This window comes from Taeniopygia guttata, chromosome 3 (assembly GCF_048771995.1).
Source record: "Taeniopygia guttata chromosome 3, bTaeGut7.mat, whole genome shotgun sequence".
Taxonomy (NCBI): Eukaryota; Metazoa; Chordata; class Aves; order Passeriformes; family Estrildidae; genus Taeniopygia; species Taeniopygia guttata.
This window is the reverse complement of record NC_133027.1, coordinates 77,586,421-77,613,458: the sequence shown is the minus strand read 5'-3', so window position 1 is coordinate 77,613,458 and position 27,038 is coordinate 77,586,421. Positions and strand designations below refer to the sequence as shown.

Sequence of the window (27,038 nt, the reverse complement as noted above, 5' to 3'; positions counted from 1 at the left end):
TAAATGCAAGTATTTATACATCTACTTGCATATACTATACATCCCCACACCTGCACAAATATGCAAATGCACATGCACTTGTTCACAAAAACACGTGTACTCTGTATACACAGTTATAGAAGAGGAAAACTCATTTTTACAGAATAATTTGGCTATTAGCACAGCAAGAAATTAACAATAATAGTAGACAGGAAAGCAAATACTATTTAGAAATTTAGACAAATTTGCCTCAAACTATAGAAACAAAACCAATCAACTTTGCAGTTAATCAACATAATTCAGAGATAAATGTGGCAAAGTACTTAAGTCGATACGAAGTAAGAATCTCAAACTTCTCAGATCTTGTGATACAGGAAATATTCAGGCTTCTTTCTGTAAAGTGTCTTTGTTGCTCTTTTGTCTAGCAAAGATGGAGAATCATACAGATTTCTCTACACACATTAAAATTTTAGGAACAGTGGATATGATATTAGCACAGTCATATATCTGGTTTTACATAGTAGCATGCTTTTAATGCAGTTCTCCTAACTCCAGCAATGCATCTGAAGGAAAGGGTTTTCAAAGAAAGAAGAATTTGTACTGTTGTACTGAACTAAGCATATTAATTCCACTTCAAGTGAGCATGGTTAGACTGCAGCAAAGAAGGTACAAAATTTGATTTTGTGTGAGCTTGTTATAAGTAAACACAATGTTTGCACTTTTTTTTTGTAATTTCATTTTTCTAGCAATCAATATGAATCAGGAATACTTAGCAAATATAATTTATATTTTTGAAATTCAGAGTGTGGTCCTTTTTCTCCTAAGAATTGAAATCATCAAACCTTATTTGCAGCTTTCACATTATTACTATTTGAAGCAGCTTGTGAGGTTTAAAGAAGCACAATGGGAACTGAAGGGAAAGTATGTCTCTTCAGCATCTACTTAATTGGCAAAAAGTGACTAGAACATCGCCTGTTAATGAAGAATCAGGTGATGCTGTTTAAGTTCCAGTATTGTTAGTTTATACTTTCAGACAAAGTTCTCAATCCTTCAGATTAAGAGCACAAACGTAATCATAAGTACATGTACAATATAAGACTTTTAAGCCTGAAAATCTTACATATAAAATTTAATATTCTAATAAACATTCTGGAGTCTCTGAGACAAGCCTACATAGTACATTTTTGAATTAATGCTAGCAGTAGAAAACCATGCAATTTGTGTTCCAATAATGTCTCTTTCTATTTCTTATTTTAGCCTAACATCTGGTATCGCAGCAGATTTCTGCCACCTGCAAGGTCAGGAAAATGCAGACATCTCAATATTTACTGACTATAGCATTATTGGAAAAATTTTATATGGGTAGGATGGCCTCTATTTCTTCACAAGTGTCTCCCATATAGAAAATACTAACGGTGAAAAGGGCATTCCTAAAAAGGTACAAAACTGGAAACAAGGATTAAAACGATGGTTAATGAAAGAAACAATTATGGCACACAATCCTCAACATGTAACTAAGTCAGAAAGCCCTCATAAACCCAGACATAATGACTTCCTAGTTTGTCATTCTTCCATGGTACACACACTGACCTATACCTGTAGAGGATGCTGTGTGCCAAGCACATCTGTAGCAGCTCAACAGTATTTTGCACCCAACCTCTATGTCAAGAACAGAGCCTGTCAGCCTAAAGCCTCACATGCAGCTTTCAACTCCCCAACCTGTAAAAACCAACATCACTCTGCTATCAGCTATTTCAAAAAAACCCAACAAACTCAGACACTTCTGAGCAAAGAGGCTTCTGGGTTCATTAAGCTTAAAAAGTCAATTGTTTCCTTTGCCATCTGCTAACGTATCCTGAAAACTTGTCTCAGTCTCATCCACTATGGTTACTGGAATAGCATCTGTCTACCTGCAATCCTGACAGCTTGGAATATTTTTAGATACTAATTAGTAAAAAGTCATGTCCAAGAGAACTTCCCTGACTTTGTGCTGCCATTTAAAACTCTTCAGCTGCGGGCCACCAGAGAAGCCAGCTCCACTGAAGCAGCAGATACAGGAACAAGCATGATAATGGGGTAGGCAGCCAAGCCTAACCTGGCACACTCACTGATGAACAGCCAATATGCTATGGTCCCTTGAGACATCTTCTCAGAATACTCTTTTCCTTTCTGGTAGGACAGCAAATTCCCTGACCTCCATTTCAACGTGATATGTAATTCTTTGAAAGAGTCTAAACAACAGAAATAATTTCTCTTGTTTTTGTTTTAAAAAATTTGTTTTTCTTTCCAATGCAATTCAATGGCCAAATATTTTGTATATATATATATTAGTGTATATATTTTGCACACATATATTAGTGTACTAAAATTCTCTTTCTAACACCAAGTAATTTTTCAACTGGTATAGTCACTTTTTTGTTTTCTCATGCAAAACTGAATTTTAGTTCCTATAGTCTCCACTGGCCAAATTAAACCTTGCCTTATCACTGGAGCTTGGCAAAATTATAAGAAGAATCTGGACCAAACATTACTGTCTAAGATACAGCAGCTGGAAGGTGTCCAAACACCATAATTTATCCCATATATTCTTGAGTTGAAATCCTAAAAAATCTGTTTCTACAAAATCACTAAATCTTGACTCTAAATATATATTAAAGCCTATAACAATTATCAAAACCTTTTGAAAAGCAAGTAATTGTTGATACTACTGGAATAAAAGGCACTGATGAGCAAGTCTGTGATTATCCTGGCCAAAGCCTGACAAAGGTAATTCAGCCACAGAAAATATATCTGAAGTAAACCTAGTTTCATTTAATGAGTTCTTTTGGTTACATTTTTTCCATTCTTTGTTCCTGCTGCTTGATATTTAGCTGTAGACAGAAATTCTATGCATCCAGATGGACTAAACACCCTTAGATTTTTATTATTTTTTGTTTTTAAATTCAAGTTAGTCTTTTCTTGGTCACAAGAGACAAATAAGAAAACAACAGCACAACTTCTATGTTAATAACATTTGCTATTTGTTGTTTTGAAATAACCAGATGCCTCAGTCAGGGAGCTACATTGCTGCTGTAGATAAAATCAAAGGCAGAGGCACAGATGATATTTCTCTTGAGGAGCTAAGTACTAACTAAAGCAGGATGACAAAATTGAGCATTGTGAAGTCCTCCGCCCAGAGCTTGGGTTGGATTTCTTTGCCATCTGCTGCCTGCAGGAGCTGCCCTGCAGCTGCCTGCCAGCACAGCACTGCAGGAGCCGCACACTACACCATGGCAGGAGGAATTCCTGAATCCGGTGGCCAGCAGAAGCAGCAGTGTAGAGAAAACTTTTGTCCCTAGTCTGGAATTCCCTGTGTTAGCTGGGGAAATTCTCTAGATTAGTAGAAATGCCTGAAGATTAGCATTTTGTTAACTCATCAAATAATCTCACTGATAAAGGTTGGGAGGATATCAAAGTCCCTGGAGAGGAAACAAGATCCCCAAGGGCTCAGCAGTTGTCAAACACAAGCTGATTACTTCAGCATCCCCTTGCAAGCCCATAGCTTTGCATGTGTTGGTTCTGGCTCCTGTTACACAATTTTTTAGCCTATAAAATGGATGCACTATATGCTCATTTGGCACGGCAGTTTGGTTTGTTTCAACTACCACAAAGCATTTGAAAAAAACAAATGTAGTGTAACACAATACAGCATACTCTTACTTACTAATTCTTGCCATTGTTTACATTGCAAAAGGAAAAGCAAGCGCAAAAGCCTTCCACGTCTAGAATACAAACTTGGGACCTGTGATTCAGGATGGTTACAATTCATCTTTTAAGAGACAATGAGGAAAACTGACTTGCCTCACTTGTTCATAGAAAGCCCTGCCACAAAATGGAGGGGCGGGAGTATTTTCATTGAAAAAAGCCAATAATTCAGCAGAGACTGCATCTGGAAAAGTATATACAGAGGGTATGACTGTGCATCTTCCTATAGCAGAGATAAGCAGTTAGCCAGTTAAAGCCACTGGAGACTACTTGCAGTATTGTTGCTAACATACGTTTGTGAAATCAGGATCTAATTTCTTACAATTTCAATGTTCCAGTATCTCAGACTTCTACTCTGTGGGAACATGATTATTTAGGGCAGGATTTCCCCTTGGGATGTATGTCCTTAATTTATTGCTGCAGGGTTGAGTAATGTACCAATCACAGAATCATTCATGTTTTATTAAAATTAATTTCAAGGGATTGTTGGTTTTAAGAAGCATGTATAAGACTTTTCAGATGCTTTGGCAAAACAATACCAGAAACAAAGAGTAATGAAAATGTTTCCATTTTTCATTCCGTTCACTGTAAGATAAATGAATTCTAGCCTCAGGGTATACCAAGAAAAGGAAAAAAACCAACAGAAAACTTCTGCTATTTTGTCCCAGTTCCTCAGATTTTTCATGTCTGTCTTGCATTGCTGCTTCTGGAAGGAGTCCCCCTTGGCTAACATGTATCTTTAGGCTCTATCTGCACATCTGGGTCAGCACTATAAAAAAGTTGTTTGTAACACCTGGCTCTCCCTACCAAATAAAGATAGGTTTTCTTTATTCTCATATCTTATCTTCATAGGAATATTTCTTTTCAAGTGTTTTCAGATATTTTCTAGGCATGTAGAAATAGTAGAAAATAATTGCTTCATCTCGTAGATAATTTATTGTCTGAGACTGTTTTAAGGTGAAGAGATACCACCATAAAGAGGTCTTGTTTGCTAAGTGATAATTACAGGCTGAAAGCAAAAATGGAAAGAAAGAAATGTTGTTGGCTTCTCGGAATATTTCAGCCACTTTACAGTGAGGTTGAACCAGAAATTCCCATTTTACAAGGAAAAGGAAAAAAAGAGGTGGGTGAGGAGAGCAGTCCTACTGCAAGAACTAGAAGAGAGCAGAGGTTTTCTGTTGCACAGCCAGCACGGTGCAGGTGTACACAAGACAGAGCTCACACCTCACCATGTACAAGTGCACACCACCACTATGGGCACTACAAATGCACCAGATATTGTACCAAGATGGTCTGTACAGAAGAATCACTTGACAATGCTGCATTTTCTGGCACCAACTTTTAGTGTGATCAACAGCTTTTCCTATAAGGAGAGCAAAACCATTAATTTTGTTACTGTGTCACAAATCAGAGAAAAAGGAATAAAATTAAGGTCCAAAATGACTAATCAAATTTGCTTGACAAGTACTAATTCACTTTGATCTATTCCTCACCATAATTTCATTGGCAGGTAAACCATATATATTTACAAAAGTGGCAGCAGGCTGCTCTTGTTCTGTTTGTAATTTACAGTAATAAGGAATTCATTTAAATTACCATACTCGAAGTCCCAAGGTGACTCTGCAGTAGTTACAGGCCCCCTGCTATGCAGGATACCTAACACAATAAAGAACAAAGGAAAACAATGCTACACTGAGACCAGGGCTCCTGGGTAATCAGCTCAGGTATTTACAGCTGAAACAATAGCTCGCTGCAAATCGGCATCATTACTACAGTTTGCTGATAGACACCCCAGGGAACTCAGGAAGTGTCTGCCTGCAAAGCAGCTGATTACTCTGAGTTACTTATGCTTTGTTTAAGCATTATTGTTTCCCATAATAATAAACAGTAAATGATTGTTTAATAAAAGGGCATGAGAGGTGCAACCAAATGTGCAAGGTACACCTCTCTTCCAGAATGTTGGCTTGCCATATTGGTCAGCAAACGCACCTGTCAAAAAAAGGACTCCAGTATCAACCTTGCCCTTGTGAAGCAACATTACCAGATTCACCTGTTTGGGTTGGATTTTTGGTTTAGGTTTTGGTGGTTTTTTTTGTGTTCTTTTTTTGTTTTTTTTTTTTTTTTAATGCTTTAATGCTTGTTTCTAATCTTACAGACTTTAGAAAAACAATGCAAGCATGGACTCAGGAAGAGCCAGTTTATTCAATCTAAAAACCAACACTTAGGGATTTGGCACATAGATAAGGCTGCTTGTCTCCCCGTTTTCCTCTTCTTATTGGAAGAGCAAAGAAAAGAAAAAGCCTCATTGGCACTGTCTCCCCTCCCTTGCTTTGCTTCATGAAGGCAAGTTGTTCCTCAAGACCACATCTTTCACAGTGGATGACACTCTAATTCTTCCTATCCGTACATTTCCTTAATATTTTACTAATACAAAGAAAATTACATTTAGGCACATTTTAGAATGTTTATTTTCTCAGCTAGCAATTCATCTTTTAGAGAGGATGAGGTAGGCTGACTTTCCTTGTCTGTGAAAGTCTCCATAAAATGGAAAGGTGTGACTTTTCACACTGAGTGTGAAATGTGCCTTGCACTGATTTGTGAGCTGTTCAGAAAAAAAAATTGAAGAAGAAATTACTTCTTCAGTGAGGGGTGTTTTCAACACTTCCCAAAATAAAATGCTACTACACCAGTTAATTTTAAAAATGTTCCTACCTACAGAAAAATTAGATGGTGTAGTTGATACACCATTGCCTGTGGCATCCTCAGAATAATGGTTGTTTAAACCTGCTTTTATCTCAGCAAATGAATACTCACTATCCAACTGTTCTCCACACCTTATGCAGGCTGCTGTTGAAACATCCAACAGTGTCCAAAACCATCTGAATTTCATCTCAGCTACAAGAACATTGCCTTTTACAGTGACACACATCCTATATCTCAGGCACTACCTTATTTACATGAAGAATATCTGAGCTACTTCTGCTGTATTTTTTCACAAACATATCTTTCACATTAGTTGGCTGACTGATCAAAAGTATGAGACCAAAACAACAGGAAACACACAATTGTCACCATAAACTGAAATTTCTGTAATACAGCAATCATAGCATGGATACATTCCAAGAAACAGGACTCTAAGGAATTCAAGGAGACAAAGTCTGGCAACATCATTTCAAATTGGGAATTCTTTAGTTTTCAAAAAATGATGCCCAGGATTCATTCGTATGGACTTGGCATCTGAGGAACCTTTCTATATCCTGGATGGAACCGAAAAATAGTGCAAAATGCATGGGGAGTCTCTTCACATCTGAGTAGTCAGATTCCTTAGTGAGAAGCAGAAACATTTTTCCTTATGCTGAGACTCTTAGTACTGGCTTTATGGGATGCCCATATACACATGTCCAACAACTTGGACACTGCACAGAGTGACACAAAAATGATCTCTCTTCATACACTGCCAGGAAAAGCAAAATTCTTTAATCTGTCACATTGTCACCACACAACACATCACAGACTGATTATGAACTGAAGTGTGATTGCTAAGTTTCTGGGAGAACACATATCTGAAAAGTATTATGGAAAAGAAAAATAAGAATAATACATTCCTAACAATAATCTAAGATAAGAAAGAAAATGAGAAATTTTTGTTAAACCTAACAATAGTTTAGCTATAAATCAATTACTGGAGAAAGTAAGACACTTCTAAAATACAGGGGATGGTGGTAACATTTTGGAAGGCTACTACTATTGTTTGAGCCCAAACTGCTGTGGGATGTACAGCAAAAAAAAGAAAATAGAAAAAAAGATATACATGATAGTTTTGTCTCTATGTCAATTCCCTACTTCTACTAAACTGAAAGTGCACATATTCAGCTCAATCACCCACAAAATTACAATGATTATGAAGTCCCTCATATTTTAATTTTGTAACACTATGTTAAAGGCTGAAAAAGAACTATGCTATTTCATTTAGTCATACTTCAAATATGAAATTGTAATAGAACTGGGTTTTCAGAACTGCTACCCAACACCTAGAAGTGCCAACTATTTAGAGAAACAGATTCTTGTAGAAATTTGGAAGCAGTGAAGAACAGAACTCAGTTCAGTTCAGAGAGGACATACGGTAATTTTAAGTTAATTTTTCAAATGAACGGTCAGGCACTGCAATGAATTTGAAATGAAGACAGGGCAGAAGAAATCTGTCAAAGATGAAAAATAAGAAAAAAAAGGACATAATGAAGTATCAAAAGTGAAAAGTCAAATCTGCATAATCTCCAAGAAGGTATTTACTGGAGAAAAGTAAATTATTTTTGTGTCTTTAAAAAATGAAATATGAATGATTTTTTTGTGAAAAGTTGTTACCTAGCAGTTGGTCCAAGCTTAGCTCCAAATCCAAATGCTACATGCAAAAGAAGATTCATATGGAAATAATTTTCTTGAGCTCAGGGTAAATAGAGCTCCAGACAGTAAATAAACCATAAATGGGATGCAAGTTCAAATCAAACAATGTAAGCTCACATAAAATGCAGAGAATCAAGAGAAGAAAATAAATAGAGAAAAAAGTCTAGTACGGCAATAGATAAAAAGAAGTCAATCTAGTCCAGAGAAGCAGAGTAAATGAGCGCTATAAAAAAAACAAGCAAACCTCAAGCTATAGATTTAAAATATAGTATGCCTATTGTTTTGGGATTGAGAATCACCAGCTACAAAATATATCCTTCTACAGGGAACTGATAGTAGGAAACAACTAAATTGCATACTGTTTACTAAGAAACAGTTAAGTAAAATGGAGTACCAGAAATTTTAGGGTAAAGAATGAAAATAATTCTTCAGGGTAAAACTTACAAAGATGTAGAATACAAACTTCAATAGGATATTCTACAGGTTGTGCTCTAACGAGTCCTTTAATCTAGACAAAACTTCAGGGGCTTTCTTACAGAATAATCTTACACTGGAAAGGTAATCTTGATAAGCTTAACAGTTTTGTTGTTTGGGGGGTTTTGTGTGGCTTTTGTTTCTTGGGGTTTGTTTTGTTTTTCCTTTTTCTGAGCACATGTAGCTAAACCTGATATATGTGACATTACGAAAAGCTAAGTTTTGGTATATAAAGAAGCACAAAGCAAGTGGAGCAATTTTGTAATTAGCACCAAGCTGGATGTGATTCTAGTCACTAGAATGGTCTGTCCACATAAAAATATAAAGAAGTGCACTAATGAATGCAGAAGATCAATCTGCTTTTGCGGTGTATCTTGGCAAGCATTACCTTCAGTGCTGCAGCATCCCACAGCTATGAGAATTGCAGCTTTATATTTGACTAATGATTAGGCATTTAATTTAATAAGTCTTTACATTCCAAGGTAAATACATTTCTGGTTTGGTATTTGGTTAAAATATGCTTTGGGAGTTATTTATTTTACTCTCTTGAAAGGCAAAAATATTTCAACAACCTTGATTGTCAAAATATACATGTAGGTCACAAAGCAAAGCTTCAGCCACAAAGCTCTGTTTTCAGAAGTTCCCATGAAATTATCTCTTTACCTAGAAGGCATCATTAAAAGAGATTTAGAAAAACAGAATAAAATAAAATGAAAAAAAAAAATTCTGAAGGCAGGAGTTCAGAAGTTGTTAATAACTCACCCAGCAGAGAAAATTCATGTCATTGCCATTTAAGATTATGACAATAAAGCTATACTCATAAAATCAGCACATAAAATATTTAACTCTATAAAACTTTCTAATTGCCTTTTGTTTTTAAATCAAACAAACAAAACTGAAAGTTGCCAATCAAATACAAATACACTAGAGCTCTTGGGTAGTTTATAAAAAGGAAAAACTTGCAAATCTAAGAAGAAATTAAATCAGGATTTTGATGGTAGGATGAGTTGGAGAGGTAGGTACTTGGCAGGGACAGGGAGAACATACTCAAGCATAAGCACACATAAGCAACAAAGCATCAAAATCTGATAACAGTGAAGCAGGCTAAGGAAAATGATATCACTTGAATTAAAAATTATGAAAATCCAGAATATATTTTTCTTTAGGTTGCTCAATGTTGAATGCATGAACTGTCAATTCTGTATAAAAACATAGTTGAAAACTGTCCACTATCTTTAAAATTCTTTGTCTTGGAATGCATAAGGATGTTGGTGTTGACTGTTTTATTTTTGTTTTTTATCTCCTTGTCTGAAATTGTAAGAAATTTTGTCCAAGCATCCAGTTTTTCAGACAAATATTTTCTGAATCCTTTCTGGTAAAAACATAAAAATACAGAAAATATATTTTTTTTAAAGAAAAAAACCAAAACAAACCAACCAATAAACCCTATAGAAGTCCTTGCACCGGGCCTCAATCCCAGAATCAAAATCCCACCCATGGCAGCAGTTAACATTCTCACCAGAATGTGATACTTAATCCCTAGCTTCACACTGGTGAGAAATCCATTAAATCTTTTAAAGCAAGGGATAAAACACTTGCAATTTGCTCCGTGCATACTTTGATTGGTTTAACAACTTTTGACCAGATATTAATTTTTGCCATGAAAGAATTTGCCAAGAATGAAGAGCAACTAATCGTATTTTAAAACTTGAAATTTTTCTGGGAACTGAACGTATACCATATTCTTGGCTGTGCAACAACCCTTGCTGGCTGCTCGCCTCTTCCAACAATTTGCAAGCAGCCAGCCACCTATGTTAGCTGACTCAGTGAAGTCATGCCAATTTTATGCTAACCCCACTACCTGAGCGAAACAGCAAAGTTGCATAAATGAAAAAAAGCACATAATGACTGCAACCACACAGACAAACTTCTCACATCTGCAAAACGTTAAAAAACAAGAGGCTGTTCTGCATGGGAAAATTATAATTTATCAAGGTCCCACTGTTAGGAAAAAGTAGGTTTCCTCACTTTGCTGTGCTGTAAGTCAAACCTTGAAGAAGGCAAGCAAGCAAGCCTTCCAGTATTTCTTTCAGCACATGAGAGAAGCAGCTGGCATAATCAGACCCAACCTGATAGCAAAACTTTCTGCAATAACAAATTTGAAATGCTTAGAGCATCAGTCAAGCCACAGTACATGATAACCTTTAATGTGCAAAAGGTACTCATCACACCTCACAGTATTCAACACGTCATCAGTGAATGATCACTCAATTTTCAAGCAATATCAAAGTATCTGAAGAAACCTCATACAGGTGTAGTGGTTCCACACATTTGTGCTTTTCAGCACTGGTCATATTTTTTAAAACTTCTGTGGTTGTAGCCCCAGTATTTTTTTCTCTGACAGGCAATGAACACTCAAAAAATGTTAGTATAGGTCTGAGTTTGGAAAGCCTTCATTCATTTACTTTCCTTTCTACATGCAGCTATTGCAATGCCAGTTACACAAGCAGCCTTTCAGAAATCCAAGGCACAAAGTGTGTTAATACATACAGAATATTTCACCTACAGGCAACTGAGCGTAGATCAAGTTGTTACTTCTCTGATTTCTGCTGTTAGTTAAATAACGATTTTTTCCTACAAACCATTGACTTCATGCTTATTACACTAACTGGCACTGTAACCCCACTCTAATTAAATTTAAGAAAAGTATAGTGTCATTAAAGTAACAAAGAAGGTTTAAATATCAAAAAAACATGACAGTGTATGGAGACCAATAGTTATTTCTTTAAAAGGAAACATCCACAAGAGAATCTCCAATAACCAAACAAGGAAGGAAGATTCCAATCTTTAGTTCCCAAATCAGTTTTGTATTTTAAGCTTATTACCACTGAAAATGTAATTCTTCGTCTGCCTCAGGTCTTGAAACTCATCCACCTGGAGACAGAGAGTCACCCCCACTGAGATTTCGCAAATACCTCCTCTTATGGTATCTGTGTACCATACCCCTTATGGTATCTGCTCAAAAATTTAGATATGGTGATGTAACCTTGAAAAGACAAGCCATTAGAGAAGAAAAAATTTGTAAGGAGTAACTGAAAAAAAAAAAACCAACCAAAAAACAAATGAAAATAAGCTTTCTTCTGTTGGCATATTTAGCCATAACTCACATGTTCAAAGTCAAGCATATGTTTAAGTAACATCCTGTTCTAGAACTTGAGTACTCACAGCTTTGCAGAATCTGTGTACTGCTTGTATAAAACAATTAGAAAACAATTTTCTTTTAAGATAAAAAAAAAAAAAGAAGTAAAGATGCTTGCTGGTATCAAAAATGACCTCTTGAACATTCTTGGCAGATCCTTCATTCTCTTTTTCCTCCTCCTTTCCTTTTTTCGACTAAAAAAAAACTATTCTTTGCAGAATCTATTAAACAGAGCAGGAAGAAGGAAAGAGATGAGGGAAGAAAAGAATTCAAAGGATAGTCTCCTGACTTCCTTAATACAATTTTATGAATCTTGTAGAAAAAGAAGAAAAAAACATATTCATACATTTGGAAAAAACAAATTCAGAAATAGGAAAGGAACACAAAGAGAGAGTAATAGTATCCTATTTCTTGATCAGCAACTAGAATCCAAAGGAATGCTCACTTTACTGTAGCATATTTTGAAAGGCCAAGAATGTGGTTCAGCATGTTAAGAAAAACAATCACTTTCATCAGAAAGATTTCTAACATGCTTTAGCACAAGCAGTAATGCTTTAACCCTTAGATAAATACCATCTGAACTGCAAACATGGATAATGTATTTTCTAGAAAACAGGAAGCTCTGAGACAGTATAATCAAAACCATAAATATCTCTGAAAACAGGGGGTTATTACAAGGCACCAGGACACCCAGAAAAGTGGATGATAAATCATACAAAACACATTTTTCATATGCATACAGATGAGCTCAGATAATCAGACAGATAGCAAAGGGTTGAGAAAAGAGTTCTTTCCAGTGAAATTCATTCTCATGACAGCAGACATTTCCAAAACTGACTTAGTCTCAAAAAAAAAAAAGAAAAAGAAAGCCTCCTGAATATTCAGTCTGCTTCCTGTGATGTAAAGCATTATAAATCCTACCTCACACTGAGAGGCTCATTAAAGACATTCTATGACTACTTGGATGTGAGGCTATCACTCAGAAGGTGTAGGATGATTAACCTGGATGAGTCTAGGCTCTGACCAAGCAAAGCACATACACTGGCATTTATATCCTGTTGGTTTTGATGGGATTATTCAGATGCAGCAAGCACAGGTTTAACTGCTCACCGATGTGAGGTCACAGATTGGTTCTAAATGTTCTGTGGAACTCAAACCACCATAGAGACCCTAACAACACAGTAAGGACACCTCTATAGAAATATTTTTTTCCTTGCTATTATAAACAACACATTTTATTAAATGAAAGATATCAGAGAAGAACAACAAAAATTCCCAGGAGATTCAATCTCTTTGTCCCAGAGATAGGGAAACACACTATAACCAGAGCAGAAGTTGCCAAGTGGCCAGCAGGACAGATATTACTGTATATTGTCCTGATTCTTTCTAGCTTCAGAAACTGGAATACCTTAACTTCAAGAGACTAAAAACCCAACAAAACTGTCTCCACTTTTGATACTGGATTTTTTAACAAGCAACACAAAAAGCAGGGGTGCAGGGAAAGCTGCATTTTATACTTCTGTACCTTGGCACATTACAGATGTTTAAGACTAGCTACTATTCAGAATTGCCTTCTGTTTCTTATTTTATCACTAGCAAAAATTATTTTACTGCCTTGTACTAGTTTAATGACTTATTAAAATAATACCTTATATACCTGTTCATGTAATATAAATTTTATTTTGAAGACAAAAAAATTGGCAGCAAGATTGAGAGAGATGTGTAGAATGCTTTAAATTGTACTTTATTTCTCAATTCTGACTTCCAGAAAGTCGTGTTTCATTAACCAAAACATAATTCAAGTACAAACGTAGAGAGTGAGAAAGTCAAAAGTACAATAATCTACAATTCTCTACTTAATGAATAAATTATGCTTTGAAATCAGGTTTTCAAAGCTTTCCAATGTTCCTAAATAACAATAAATGTACTACTTTTTAGAATGTAGCAAATGGCATATTTTCAAATAGTCCTTCTTACTGTTGAAGGAAATGAGGTCTTAAATACAGGGCACTCTACATGCTTTTCACAAGCACCACTTTGTTTTCAGGTTTAGACAATCAGTGCTCTCCTTAACCTTTTATTTTCTTACTGTGCCAAAGTTTATGCCATGTAAAATCAATAAAAGAACCCAAAATATCTGAGCAGATGAAGAAGACACTTAAACATATAGACACCAGACATACCGGACACCACTTTGTCTTTAAAACATGAAACAGGGGTTGTAATGAGATAATTCATAAACTCTGTGGCACAAAAATTAAATAAAGAGAAATGCACTACCAATTGCCTCAAGCCAGAATCACCTAATAGCTTTAAAAGAGAAAGGAATTACCATTAGAGTCTATGAGATACTCTTAAGCACCCCTCAAGGGCCTGTACATGCTTCACTTGCTTTATGCGAAGCCTTGCATCCCTTAGAGTACAATTTTGTTAATCAGTTTTCAAGGTCACAGCTGAATGCAAGAAGGACAGGCTGTGCATCTGTAGAAGATACTTATTTCTGGAGAAATTATAGTTCTATTTATGTGAAAACGATCGCAGTTATGCAGTACATAAGTCTTAACCTGCAAACACCTATAAAAAATACTCAAACATACAAATTTGTTTGCAGAATCAAAGTCTAAAGGGCCAAGGTGAAAGAAATGTCTTTTTAATTAAAATTACTTTAGCAGATACATGGCTAATTATGCCCCCACAAAACAATAATGACTATTTTGCCTGACATTATGGATATATTTGAAGGATAAGAGAGAAAAAGAGTTATTTCTTAAAAACTCAATGATGAGGGTCTTCAAAATGATTTTTCTCTCTTGTTCTGGTATTTTACTTTAAAAACAAAATTAAATTACAAATGCATTGAACTGAATAAATGACTTTCTGAAGCTGTTTTCTATTTTATATAACCAGACTGATCCATATTGCAGCATCACTCTCCCCACCTGCTTTCCGATCAGGACATGCTCTGACACCTTCTGAGGCACATATAGCAAAAGTGAATAAATGTAACTTCTTTGTCAGGAAAGACAACCTCCAGCAAGATTAGAGAATCCATAGGGAGCAAAGGCATAGTCTTGCTCATGACTGCAGTTCAAGATTGACATCAGCATTGTCAGCCTGTTTCCAAAGAGGTTTGACAGATTCATAGAGGTGACATCTGAGTGCAGTCATCTTTCCTGCACTGTGCACATCAGTAGGCTGGTCCTGGTTTTCTTGGCAGCTGTTTGGCTGACACTGCCTTTAGTGGTTACACAGAACATACCTTATGGGAAGTGGTGTGACTGTTCTCTTTGTTGCTTCAAACAAAATAAAAAGAAAGAGTAATTTGTAAAATGCAGATGGAATTTGCATGCCAAAAGAGCACTGTCTGGCTCCTACTTTCAGCTGAAATATGGGCAGATTTGTCTCCTGTGTAAAGTGAAGTAAGAATAGCATGGGGGGAAATGTAATGCACTTCAAATAACTGAAGATTTCTTGTAGAGAAGAAAGACAAAGAAAGAAAGAAATACATATACATAAGAATGTATATATGTATACACACACGCACACACGTAAGTATGAAATGTAATCAAAATTCCATTTTACTTAGTAAGCGTGTAGGAGCACATACCCTTAAAGGAAAGCACAACTGAAAGTGACTGAGGAGGGTTTTGTAAAAGCTTGCTGTGGTAGAAAACCTCTTGAATCTCTGCACAGAAAAGCAACACTTATGCTAACTCGTTCACTAGAGTAGAGTAGGTAACTCATTCAGTAGAGTAGGTATCATTTTTCTCTTATCTTGCTATCCAGCAACATATTTTCTCTACTATTTTACTCACTTCTCACTACCACTGAACTCTTTCAGGAGCAGGTCCAACCGCAGTCACAGCTGATCCTTAGAGAGCAGCTGTAAGACTTATTCCCTCAGCAAGAGAAAGTTACGTCAGTGTAATTGGAGAAATATAAAGAAATAATTCAAACACTTTTGATGGACAAATGTACTTGTTTTCATCCTGTTTATTGCATTCAATGTACAATAATATGGAATTGCTTTAACATAAACTAAAACTAACATGTCAAGTGAAAATACAAGTCTTAGCACAGGACTTTGTAGCATTATAAAAATGTGTTTCTATTGGTGTCATTTTTCTAGTAGTATTCTTACACTGACATGCCAATGCAGTATCATTACCATTTACAAACTTGTACTGGGAAAATTATCATCCCCTTAATTGTGTATATTTTCAACCATTTTCAAATATCTGCACACAGCTCCCTTACTATGTCACAGATATTGACAGAACTTAACAGATTTTGGTTGGCTTTGATTATGATGTATTTCTTGTAATTTTCAAACCACACTGCAAATCAGCATCTTTTTGCACCAAGTTCATTACAGTGATGTATTAACTATTTAACTTGACTTTTGTCTATCTTCCACTATGGGATTGAATTTATTTTCTATGCCCCTGCCTGAAATATGCTCTGGAATTTCCCTTTATAAGGAAACTTTAATTGTGCTGGTAACTTAGTTGATAAAGAACTTAGTGCATTATAGCACAATTGCGGTTTTAAAGTAAACATATAATTAAGTTTACTGAATGAAGTTTTATACAAATACATTCATCAGGAGGAAGAAAGAATTTCCCTGAAGATCTAAAAAATTTAGATCCCTGCTGATTTTTCTTACAGAACAAAATAATAATAGATTCCTTCTAAGACTGCCTTCAGAAATTGTTTTGTCTTCAGAAGCAACTATTAACAACATCCAAAGAGTTAACAAGAGGAAAGAGAACTATCAATGACCATGAGTTGCTACCTAAAATGTAAAAAAAGTAATTATAATTATTAAATTCCATTACAGTTCCATCAAGTCTGTAGCGTACCAAGAGCTTTGCATGCTCAGTGCAGACTGACTGTAGAAAAATGTGTGAAATATTTTCCTTATACTGTTGTCAGTCAGGACACTGCTATGACAATTCATTCTACACCATGGTTTAGAGAGAAATATAACAGTAGATATCTATTTATTATATGTACACAAATGAACATATTTCTCCAACATATTCCTCAATCTCTCCCTTGTTTTTCCAAAATGTTGTACCCATAAGCCCCTGAATGTGTTACAAACAAAAATATAATTATAGAATTTCAGAGTAGTACCTTGCTCCAGACATCTATTGAAAACAGCATGTAAACACTTACCATCAAATTTCATCAAAATGTTTATTTGAATTATGCATTTTTGAAATCTGATAAATTCTATGGAGCTATTTGACCGAGGAACTGAATGGCTCTCCAAGACATTACCCAGGACACCAGACAGTGTTCCATATTAGATCATTAAGTGACTCTATGAAGTATCAAGTAACATTTCATAAAGTTCTCCACATATTATGACAGGTTCTCTGTCTTATGAATAGTCCTTCACATATTTGATTTCAGAAATGATGTCCTGGCACATTTGCCCAATACTGATATTTTCAATTTTTCCTAAGTTCCTGCAGATGAAATTATTCTGTTGTGTGCATATTTAGGTTTTTGCTGCTGGGTAGCTTCATTCTTTCTTGGATATTTTCACTCTTGTTTCCCTATGCTGTAAAAGACAACCACATCTTTCACAAACACTTGCCATTCCTTCCCCTTACTAAAGTTCAAGATGTCAAACCACTGGCTGCTCAGCAGAGAGAAACAGTTGAGTTCCTCCCCAGACCATTCCCTTAATGTCTCAGTTGAGGCCTGAAAGGAGCATCTCTGCAATCTGTTCACCTTGTTCCTTCAGACCTCAGGTCTCTGCTGAAAGGATGAGGCTTGCTAATTAGTATTACTTGTGATGGTGCCTTTGCAATAAAGATATCTCTCCAAAGTCAACTGGATTGTGACCTCCAACAGCAATTCTCATAGGTCACTACACCACTATCAGATGGTGAAAATATTCAGCTATTACTAACTTTGCCTAAAGCAAAACACACCAGAGACGAAAAAGTTAATTCCTTTCATGTTAAGGAATTCATTTTAAAAAGAAGGAAAAGAAAGTCCCAGACACCTGAACTTGCAAACATCTATGGGAGAAAAAGCACACTGTGGGCTTGCAAGTTTCGAAAGAGTCTCTTTGTACAACGTTTTAAAAGCATTTGGTATTCTGCTTTTCTTGGACCTTGCAAATAAATTCTAACTTGAACATTTAAATTTATAATACTTGAACAGAATTACATTCATTATCTATAATTTTTCATTGATTATATGCAAGTATTCATAATCAGGTCACACAGAATTCATAAACAGGTCACAGAGAGGGAAAAAGTACGTCAAAAGATATTCTTCAGAATATTCTGGAAGTGAGGTTCATGAAATCTTGGATATGTTACATTTGGATACCTGACACATTAAAACTACTGACTCATCCCAAATAATTTAAGCTTTTACGTTTTTGTGTCTTGCAACACATAGACATAAACACATAGAATAAAATATGTAAGGGGAGAAATCTACAAAAACAACTAACTGTATTAATCACACCTAGAATGGCAGAAAACATATAACATATAATATAGACCCTATTGATAAAATTCTGGAATCTTCAGACCTGAGGTAAAATGTCAAATGCAAAATGAAATTTATGACATTTATTTTATCCTAGGTATATCAGGAGATGCAAATTATTGAAATAAATTCAAATCAGAAATGAAATTAACTTTGAGACATAAAAATTCTCATTCGTGGGCTGTTTCAAACACTCAGACATACCACACACCATTATATTTATGTTCACAAATATATGGGCAAATGTAAACAAACAAACAAAACACAAAACCAAAACCAACTCAGCAGACAGTCAATACATTTCCTTCCATTTGTCCTTTCTGACAATTGTACACTAACATAGATGCCAAGCAAAGGAATGACATAGAATAAAATCTCAGCCTCATAAAGAAGAAAAGGTAGGCAGGCTTTAGTCTCTCAGATGAAGAGAAATTCATGCTTTATGTCCAGCATAGGACACAAGTGAGGTTGTATAAAATCCTCCTCACTTGTCCCCTGCTGGTAAGGGATATGTGCAATGTGACAGTACAATAGCTGTCCCAATACACTCTTCTGTGCCCAGATATGTTGCAGCTGGAAGCTGTCTCACTGAGATGCAGCTGCAGTGCAGATCTTACCAGATTCAGAGGCAGAGCACTAAGAACTGCACTGCTGCCCTGTTATTGCCATAGGGGGCTGTGTATTCTAGTGATTATAATTCAAGAGAAAGATTAAGGCAGCTAGATTTCATGCACAAGGCACATCTTCCAGTAGCTCATGGTCCATGTCATTGAGTATGAAATCCACAGCGTGCACCTCAGAGGAAACAAAGGTCACTTACAGGCATTTTCAGATTTGGTTCACATTTCAAAAAATTGCCCAAATTCTCAACAAAAGGTTTTCTCTGCATGGCTTTGCTTGTATCAAAACTCAAATATTACAACTGCAACAGGAGTATTCTATAAGTTACCTTACTGGGGAAAAGAAAAAAAACCCTCGAAATCAATTAGTAACAGTTCTTAGTTTTATATCTAATTTCCTGCTTTAAGTAAGTAATTCTTGAGAAATCTCATTAATTTAGGGAACATTAGGGAATAAAGCAGTAGACATTGTCCCTGGTGGTCACAGTGCTTAGACAAAGTAGATTTAATTCTCAGCACAATCTTTTTCCACTCCTCTTTGAACTGCTCAAGGTATATAAAGAGAACAGAATTTAATAGAGATTTGGAGCAGAGACCACATTATCAAGACAGGTCACAGAGAGGGAAAAGTACATCAAAAAAGAATAGCTAAATATAGATTTAATAACTTGCCTGGCTTATAATAGCCCAAAAGAGTAAATTTAGGATCCTATGTTCCAGAAGCAAAGAGAAATAGTAGTTATAGGTCTAGAATAAGGTGCTATTTACTCTTCTGAAAACATTCCATAGGTAGTGTCTTTTAATGGACATGGTCTGGATTTTCACCTCAGAAAACAACAGAAGGTTCCTGATAAAACTCTCTCCAAATAACAACAAACTTGATCTGAATCAAATTTGCACTACAGCTTCTTCATTAAAAAAATATTAATAGTTCTCAAACAAATCTCAGAATATTCTGAGTTGAAAGAGATTTATAAGAATCATTAAGTCCAGCTTTTATGTGAGTGGCCTGTACAGAGATCAAACCCACACCGCTGGCACCACTCTAACCAATTGAGCTAATTGATGGATCTCTATCAAAAGCTGGATTTCGCAAATTGTCTCTTCAGCTGTAGCATTGGATTCAAATAATCAACTAAAGATTCTGGAATTATTTGTAATGTAAAGCTTTTGAATACCATGGTTGACCTGCTACCTCATCTACTTGTCATAGTCATGGCTATATTTCTCCTCTGATAGATACTCTTTCCACCTTTTTTTTTTTTTTTTTTTTTTAAACCTGCATTAATATCATATATTTTTTACAAGAAGAAAGAAAGACAAGGAAAATTATTTCAGGTGTCTCTAAACAATATTTAAACTGTAATTTATTTTACTTCAAAGCAATGTACAACATTAATGCACAAAAGAGTACAAAATGTAGGTCAATAAGGAACATGGCACACCCATATCAGCAATAACATCATAAAGATGAAAATCCAAAATAGGAAATTAGAAAACCCCTAATCCTCATAATTAGCTTGGGAAAATGGTCTTCTTTAGGCATATAAAACCCACAGGTAAAAGCCACAAAATAAAATAATTTTTATATGTATTTATTGAGAAGCAAACAATTTTATCTCTGACCAATTTAGGAACACTATCCCATTAAAAACAAACAAACAAAAAAACAAAAAAACCCAACTCGTGTCTCAATTCTGACTCTGCAATAGACAAAATGTCACAAACTGCTGCTGGAGGGAAAACATTTCTAACTTGTATTTTGACTTCAGGAAAAAAAAAAAAGACTGAAAAAGATGTCTGTTAAGAGCTAGTGAGAAACTTAGGAGGCCCAAAGTAATCCCACACAATCCAAATCCCACAAATAAACACTGTTATTACCAACAACATGCAGCCATTCATTCTTTATTGTCTGCGGGAGGAGAGAGCTGCCCATTGAATTTCCAAGAGGACTTCTTGTAGTACATTCAGTTTTTTTCCCTCTCAATACTGACCTTCTCCATTACTCTCCTGCCCATGAAATTTAATGTGATCACAGTCTCAATTGATTTGCCTGAAAAGAATTATGACAAAGACTTTACACCAAGAGTTACCATTGAAGAATAACTAGCATATGCACTACTATCACCACTAGCAGAAGTTCTCACTCCCAACTCCAGTATTAGAAAGTCCAAAGAGCAGAACAGCACAAAGATTCCATTGTTTAAACAAAGCAAAATATTTCTTTGTTCAAGATTATGAAGCAGGGATTTATTAGATTAGAAAAAAAAAAACTGATAACACAACACCAAATACTTCTCCTTCTGCAGAATTCCACCTATTAAGTGACAGTATGTCCTATATATCTTTTATATTTATCTGTATCTGCTGAAAGCTAAAAATAATGGTGCCTTTAGGAATTGTACCCTACTGAGTTTGTGAAAGATGACGTGAGGCATTTCTATTCTACACATTTTATTTTTACACTGCTTAAAACTGCTGTTATTCCTGAGCCTGATTTATGGGTACCCTGGGGTACTCCTAACCCCTTTTGATGTTATTTCTACTGGAAACAGTTGACAAAAGTAGATGTTCCCTTGAGCATTGCACAATTTTAGTATTTGTTTCAACTTCCAGCCATTTGCTCAACCTATTAAAGCTTCTTCAAAGACATAGAATAGCAACCCATCACCTTGAACGCTACAGAAAAAAAAAAATGCATAAAGTATGCCAATTTACAATAACTCTGCTGTAGATAAGCAGAATACATCAGAAGACATTACACTACATGGAATACTGCCTATGGATTTAACATAGCCCTACAAGAGTGTTTGGCTTTCAAGTATTTCACTCCAATGGTCAGACTTGCATGAAAATATTTATATAAAATATAAACCTAAGGCAAACTAAGTGCATCTAATGTGAACTTAAGAATAAAAACTGGCAATAGATTATCAGTGCTTCCACTTTGTATTTTTTCTATATTGCAGAGTACACTACTGCTTTATATAAGATTTTTATAAGCTTTCCTAACTTTGCTAAAACCATACAAATGTGCCAAGAATCTTGGAACTTAATTACTCTACCTGTGGTAGACTAACTGTCAATGATAAATCGATGGAAATACCTAGAGATATGGTGTATGTTGCTGCAAAGAAAAATATTTAAGAAAAATGCTAATAGTACTTCATTGTCATCTTTTCCTGATTGGTGTCTTGTTGTTGGTTTGGAATTTTTTTCCAGGAAAAAAATGAAGAAAAATCTACTTTGAAGTACAGACAAATTTCTTATCTCACTATAGTGAAGCTAATACAAAGTAATAGCTAATGTACTGAATACAGTTAATCCTCTTTTTCACATGAGTGGTACAGAAGGATGAACGTTCACAAAATAAACTGCAGAGTGCCCTAAATGCTACTTTTCCACTGCAGAAGCATATTTGCAAGTAACTTCCAGTACAATCACTTAAATATTTAACTGAAATAAAAAGATTATGGCTATTTATGTAATTTTTTGGAATTACACACAAATATTACAAGAATTTTATGTTGGAGAAAGGAATTAGAAACTTAACAAAAAAAAAAACAAACCAAAAAACAAAAAAAAAAAAAAACAAAAAAAACCAAAAAAACCAAAAAAAAAACAACTCAATGAAGACTTTTAAGTAGCCCAAGATTTTACAATGACGTTTTCATAACTGATAAATGTTTTCATTGTATGATCTTGCTCTTTCCGATGGTCAAAACTTACATTTGACTCTAATTAAAACTGGTAAAAGAGAAAATCAGAAACTAAACACATTTCTTTCACAGCTTTAATTGAAAAATTATTTCATCCACCCAAAAGATACATGTTAAATTCTATTTTAACCACTTGTGGGATTTGTCATACAAAAAAATAAAATAGTATCTTGGGTTTTGGTATCACCTACAAATGTCTAGTATTACACAAGTGCATGGGAGGCTTTTATGGCTTTAAAAAAATCTAAATTCTGAAAGATAATCAGAATGCATGGATACATTCTCAAAAATTTGGAGTTATCATAGAAATGTGTATCAACATTATGACACAACGAGACAGAATAAATTTCTTACGCTTTGCTTCTTTTAATGAAAAACCTAGAAAGGGGATTTTAGAGTAGTTTTTTTCCTTATGTTTTCTTGGTTTCTTTTTGGTTTTTGGGGTTTTTTTTTGGTTTTGTTTTGCCTTTTTTTTTTTTTTTTTTGAATGCTTGTTGTTCTTGAGAGCCCTGTGGACACAGGTCCCAGAGATATGTACTGTTTATCCCAGAAAGCTCAGCTATTCAGTAAGTTTTATCCCTTTCTTGTACTTCACGTAGTTCAGTGAACTCTTCTGAAACTTCCTAGGCCCCATACAGGAAATATAGGGATGTGCATAACCATCTTACTGCTAGGATAAAAAGTGAACTTTCACTACGGAGCTACAATGGTTGGGTTTCTGCTCCACAACCAAGCCGAGCCAGCTATGAAGAAGCACCATGTGGCACAGCTTTGTGCAGGACATCTGTCAGGCATTTCCATCTGGCTTGGGACTGGGGATCAGCCCTTGGCCCTCTTATATTTAGCAGTACAGACATGCACTAGGGGTCTGCACTTCAGTAAGCCAAACCATTCTCTTGCTCAGGGAATTTTTAGAAGGGGCAGGAGAACCAGCCACTTTTGAGTAGCTGAATCTGCACCTTTCCTGCAAAATGCTGACATACTAATTTGACAGAGACTGATATTTGGTCTTTGTTTAATCTGTACCTAGGAGCCAGTTCTGTAAATACACTACAAAGGATGCTTCCAAAACCAGCTCTTTCCAGAAGACACGCACCATATGAATCAGTATAGAGTTCAAGTATCCTTTCCAGTTTCTCCCTTCTAGCCAACAACAACCGTTTCACAATTCTCTTTACATTTTCATATAAAATATCTCCTAATCAGTAGATAAATGTGTTTCAGGTAATTCTTCACTACAATAGTAGCTGTCTTTTTCAGGCAATTGGTTTTTAATCCATGCATGTGCAAGTAATGGATATTCTTGAATGTATGTGCCCAAATACCACGTGCAAAGATGGATTACAGTATTTCAAACTACAATGAACACAAACATGAGAACAGATGCATTTCACTTTGATTTATAGAACAAATACTAAGAAAATTTCTTCAGGAACTGTCTGTCCCCCACAAAAATCTAGCTCTTTCCCAGGCCCTTGAATACATATTACCAGAAAATATCTACGCACTTATGCCACTATCTTGAGCTCTCAATGTTTTAGTTAGAACTTAAGCAGCCAGATTTCCACCTGCGATGTGACTAAGGTACAAAAATATGAACTGCAATTTTACCAGCTAAACAAATAACACACCTGAAAATATGACCCATTTTTCACCATGTTACCAGGGAAAAAAACTACCAGCCTTTAAAAAGGAAAATGAACCGAGAAAAAGAGGCTCTTTGGAAGTGATAAGTACTCTGAAGCACTGAGACTGTATATCTCTGACAATTTTTGTTGTACTTACCTAATATCTGTGCATGTTATACATGTGATACAGCGGCTGTTTGTTGTAACGAGGTTCAAAGCCACAGATGTTTCACTGTCAGTGGTTGGGTGTGCTCCACATTTAAAGTAAAACTCCTGAAATATTGAAGGAGAGATAAAGAGAAGATTACATACCTGCTGCTCAGGTCCTTCCTTTATCTTTGGTTAACTGACATTTGAGGGAACAGACAAATCACCACTGCCAACAGCAAAGGAGGACAGTCATTAGGAAAGGTTTACAAGGGAACCCTTGCAAAAATACCAGTCTAGGCGTGCATTTTGTTCAGTGCCTTTCCTAGCAAAGAAGATATAAGTGTGACACATTATATGATCTTCCGGATTTGCAAAAAAAAAAAAAAAAAAAAAAAAATCACTTCATCTAGACTTAGTCTGTGTATAGCCGTCAAAGGCAAAATACTAACCAATTTCAATATGCATTAATATTGTAACTATATTTTCTTGTTACAGATATTACCATTTTCTGAACTCTACAACATAGAATTTTAGCTCTAAAATAGTGAAGTCTGCCCTTGCTTTTGTGATGTTGGAAATCTCGAAGATACAATTTTACCATCATAATAAAGGAAAGCACTACCTCTCTTGAAACCCATATTACATTTGCAAGTGTACAGCGTTTGAATCAAGTTGCTCTAGCCTCTTAGACTGCCTTCATTAGCATAATATTTTTCAGACAAATGTGTGTTTTGTTCTCTCTCCCATTCTACTGCACTCCAGGGAAGGCCATAAGAAGCACACTATTCTTTGATAAGATTTTGTTACAATAAATTGTTCTAAGTGTACAAATCACTCTAAGCATACATATATAAAAGCAGTCTGAAGACACATGCTTTGCAATAGGAACCACAGATTAAAGTTTGTAATTTCTTTGTTACTATGAGACCTTCTTTCCAGTAACAAATTGTGGAGGTTTATAATGAAAACAAGGCATAAATGAAATGTGAAATGGAACTTAAGGGTATAAAAACATTGGAAGAAAGGATAAGAAGGCATTAAAGAATGACAATTGTTGACATCAAGATACTAACATCACAGTTTATTCTCAAGAAACCTGACCTTGGTAAAAAAATACTAAGAAAACAAAGAAAAAAACCCAGAGCAACAGCAGCAAGGGAAGAAAAAAAAAGGAAAAAAATCGGCAACATATGCTAATGACTCTTGAAGGTGGGACAGGATGGAGGAATAAAAAAATTACAGCTACTGTCAACTTCTTTAGAGTGAAAAGGTCACATCCAGGCCTCAGTATCAGGAACAATCCAAAAGCCATGAAAAAGACATGCTAGGTGTTTGCTAGTGTCACCCCCAGTTCCTACCTAGACAATGTGGACACATATTACAGCACCCACTAATACATGAGTAAAAGGGGGCATGTGGATGAAGGAGAATGAAAAAAAAAATCAGTTTTGTTTAATACAAAAACCCCTTTCCCCCTCTAAAACTTTGCACGATTTCCTGCAATAGTGTACTAAAAGCAGTCCGGAAGACTCTTACTTTCTCATACAGCCTTACAGTATGGAGTTCTTTGTCTGCAAAATAGCTGTGATTTACTGGTTTGGGTTTTTTTCCTCTGTGGTGATCATCATTCAGCCATATTGTGTATTTCTACACAAGACAAATGTAGTACTATGCAATACCATGATACTCTAAGGAGGACTCTGGGATATGAGAAATATAAAGGTAACCTTCCCCCTAGGTTAGTCACTCCTGTTTGTCACAGAAGTGCTGATATATGCAATAGATTCACCAATATATTCACACCCCACAGTAAGTGAAGGGCACAATGTCTGATGCATGTCTTAGTTGCAGTTTAAGAGAACCATGTGGCGAGAGTACAGTTTAAAGGCAACCCTGTTCTTTAAAGCAATTATTCACAGGACTTTTGAAATAAATCACCAATACACATTTCTACATAGCTAAATTATCTTTGTGTTGGGAGGGAGGGAAGGAAGGGAAGGAAGGGAAGGAAGGGAAGGAAGGGAAGGAAGGGAAAGAAGGGAAGGAAGGGAAAGAAGGGAAAGAAGGGAAGGAAGGGAAGGAAGGGAAGGAAGGGAAGGAAGGGAAGGAAGGGAAGGAAGGGAAGGAAGGGAAGGAAGGGAAGGAAGGGAAGGAAGGGAAGGAAGGGAAGGAAGGGAAGGAAGGGAAGGAAGGGAAGGAAGGGAAGGAAGGGAAGGAAGGGAAGAGAAAGGGCAAGAAAATATGCTTAAAATCATCCTGAGACAAAACTTCAGTCTTCCCAAGCTTTTGCTCTTCTTCAAGACACAGATATACACACGACTTTTAAATATCAGCTTAACTTGAAGCATTTCAGCTTCAAATGAGTCAATGGAACTACACATTCATCTGGAATAGATGATAACCTTAACCAATCTGCAACTTCAATTTATTTTCAACCTTTAAAAAATATATCCATCGATCTTTGCATTATTTGCTAATAGGTTTTGGAGCTTAAGTTTCTTTGTCCTTTAATTTGAATTTATTTTGTTTGAATTAGATGTTAAGAAGGATTTATTTCAGTGCAGAAGATATATATTTCTTTGCCTCAGTACATATTCTACATACA

At 35.6% G+C, this 27,038-nt stretch overlaps 1 protein-coding gene across 7 annotated transcripts in view; it reads right to left on the bottom strand.

The window, feature by feature from the left end:
- Positions 1 to 27,038, bottom strand: part of PRKN (parkin RBR E3 ubiquitin protein ligase) — a 709,059-nt gene that overhangs the window by 342,273 nt on the left and 339,748 nt on the right. For all 7 annotated transcript variants that reach the window (XM_030269580.4, XM_030269582.4, XM_030269584.4 and 4 more), the window contains one exon: positions 24,441 to 24,556. In XM_030269580.4, the coding sequence (XP_030125440.3) occupies positions 24,441 to 24,556 (116 nt within the window). The remainder of the gene's footprint in view (positions 1 to 24,440; positions 24,557 to 27,038) is intronic.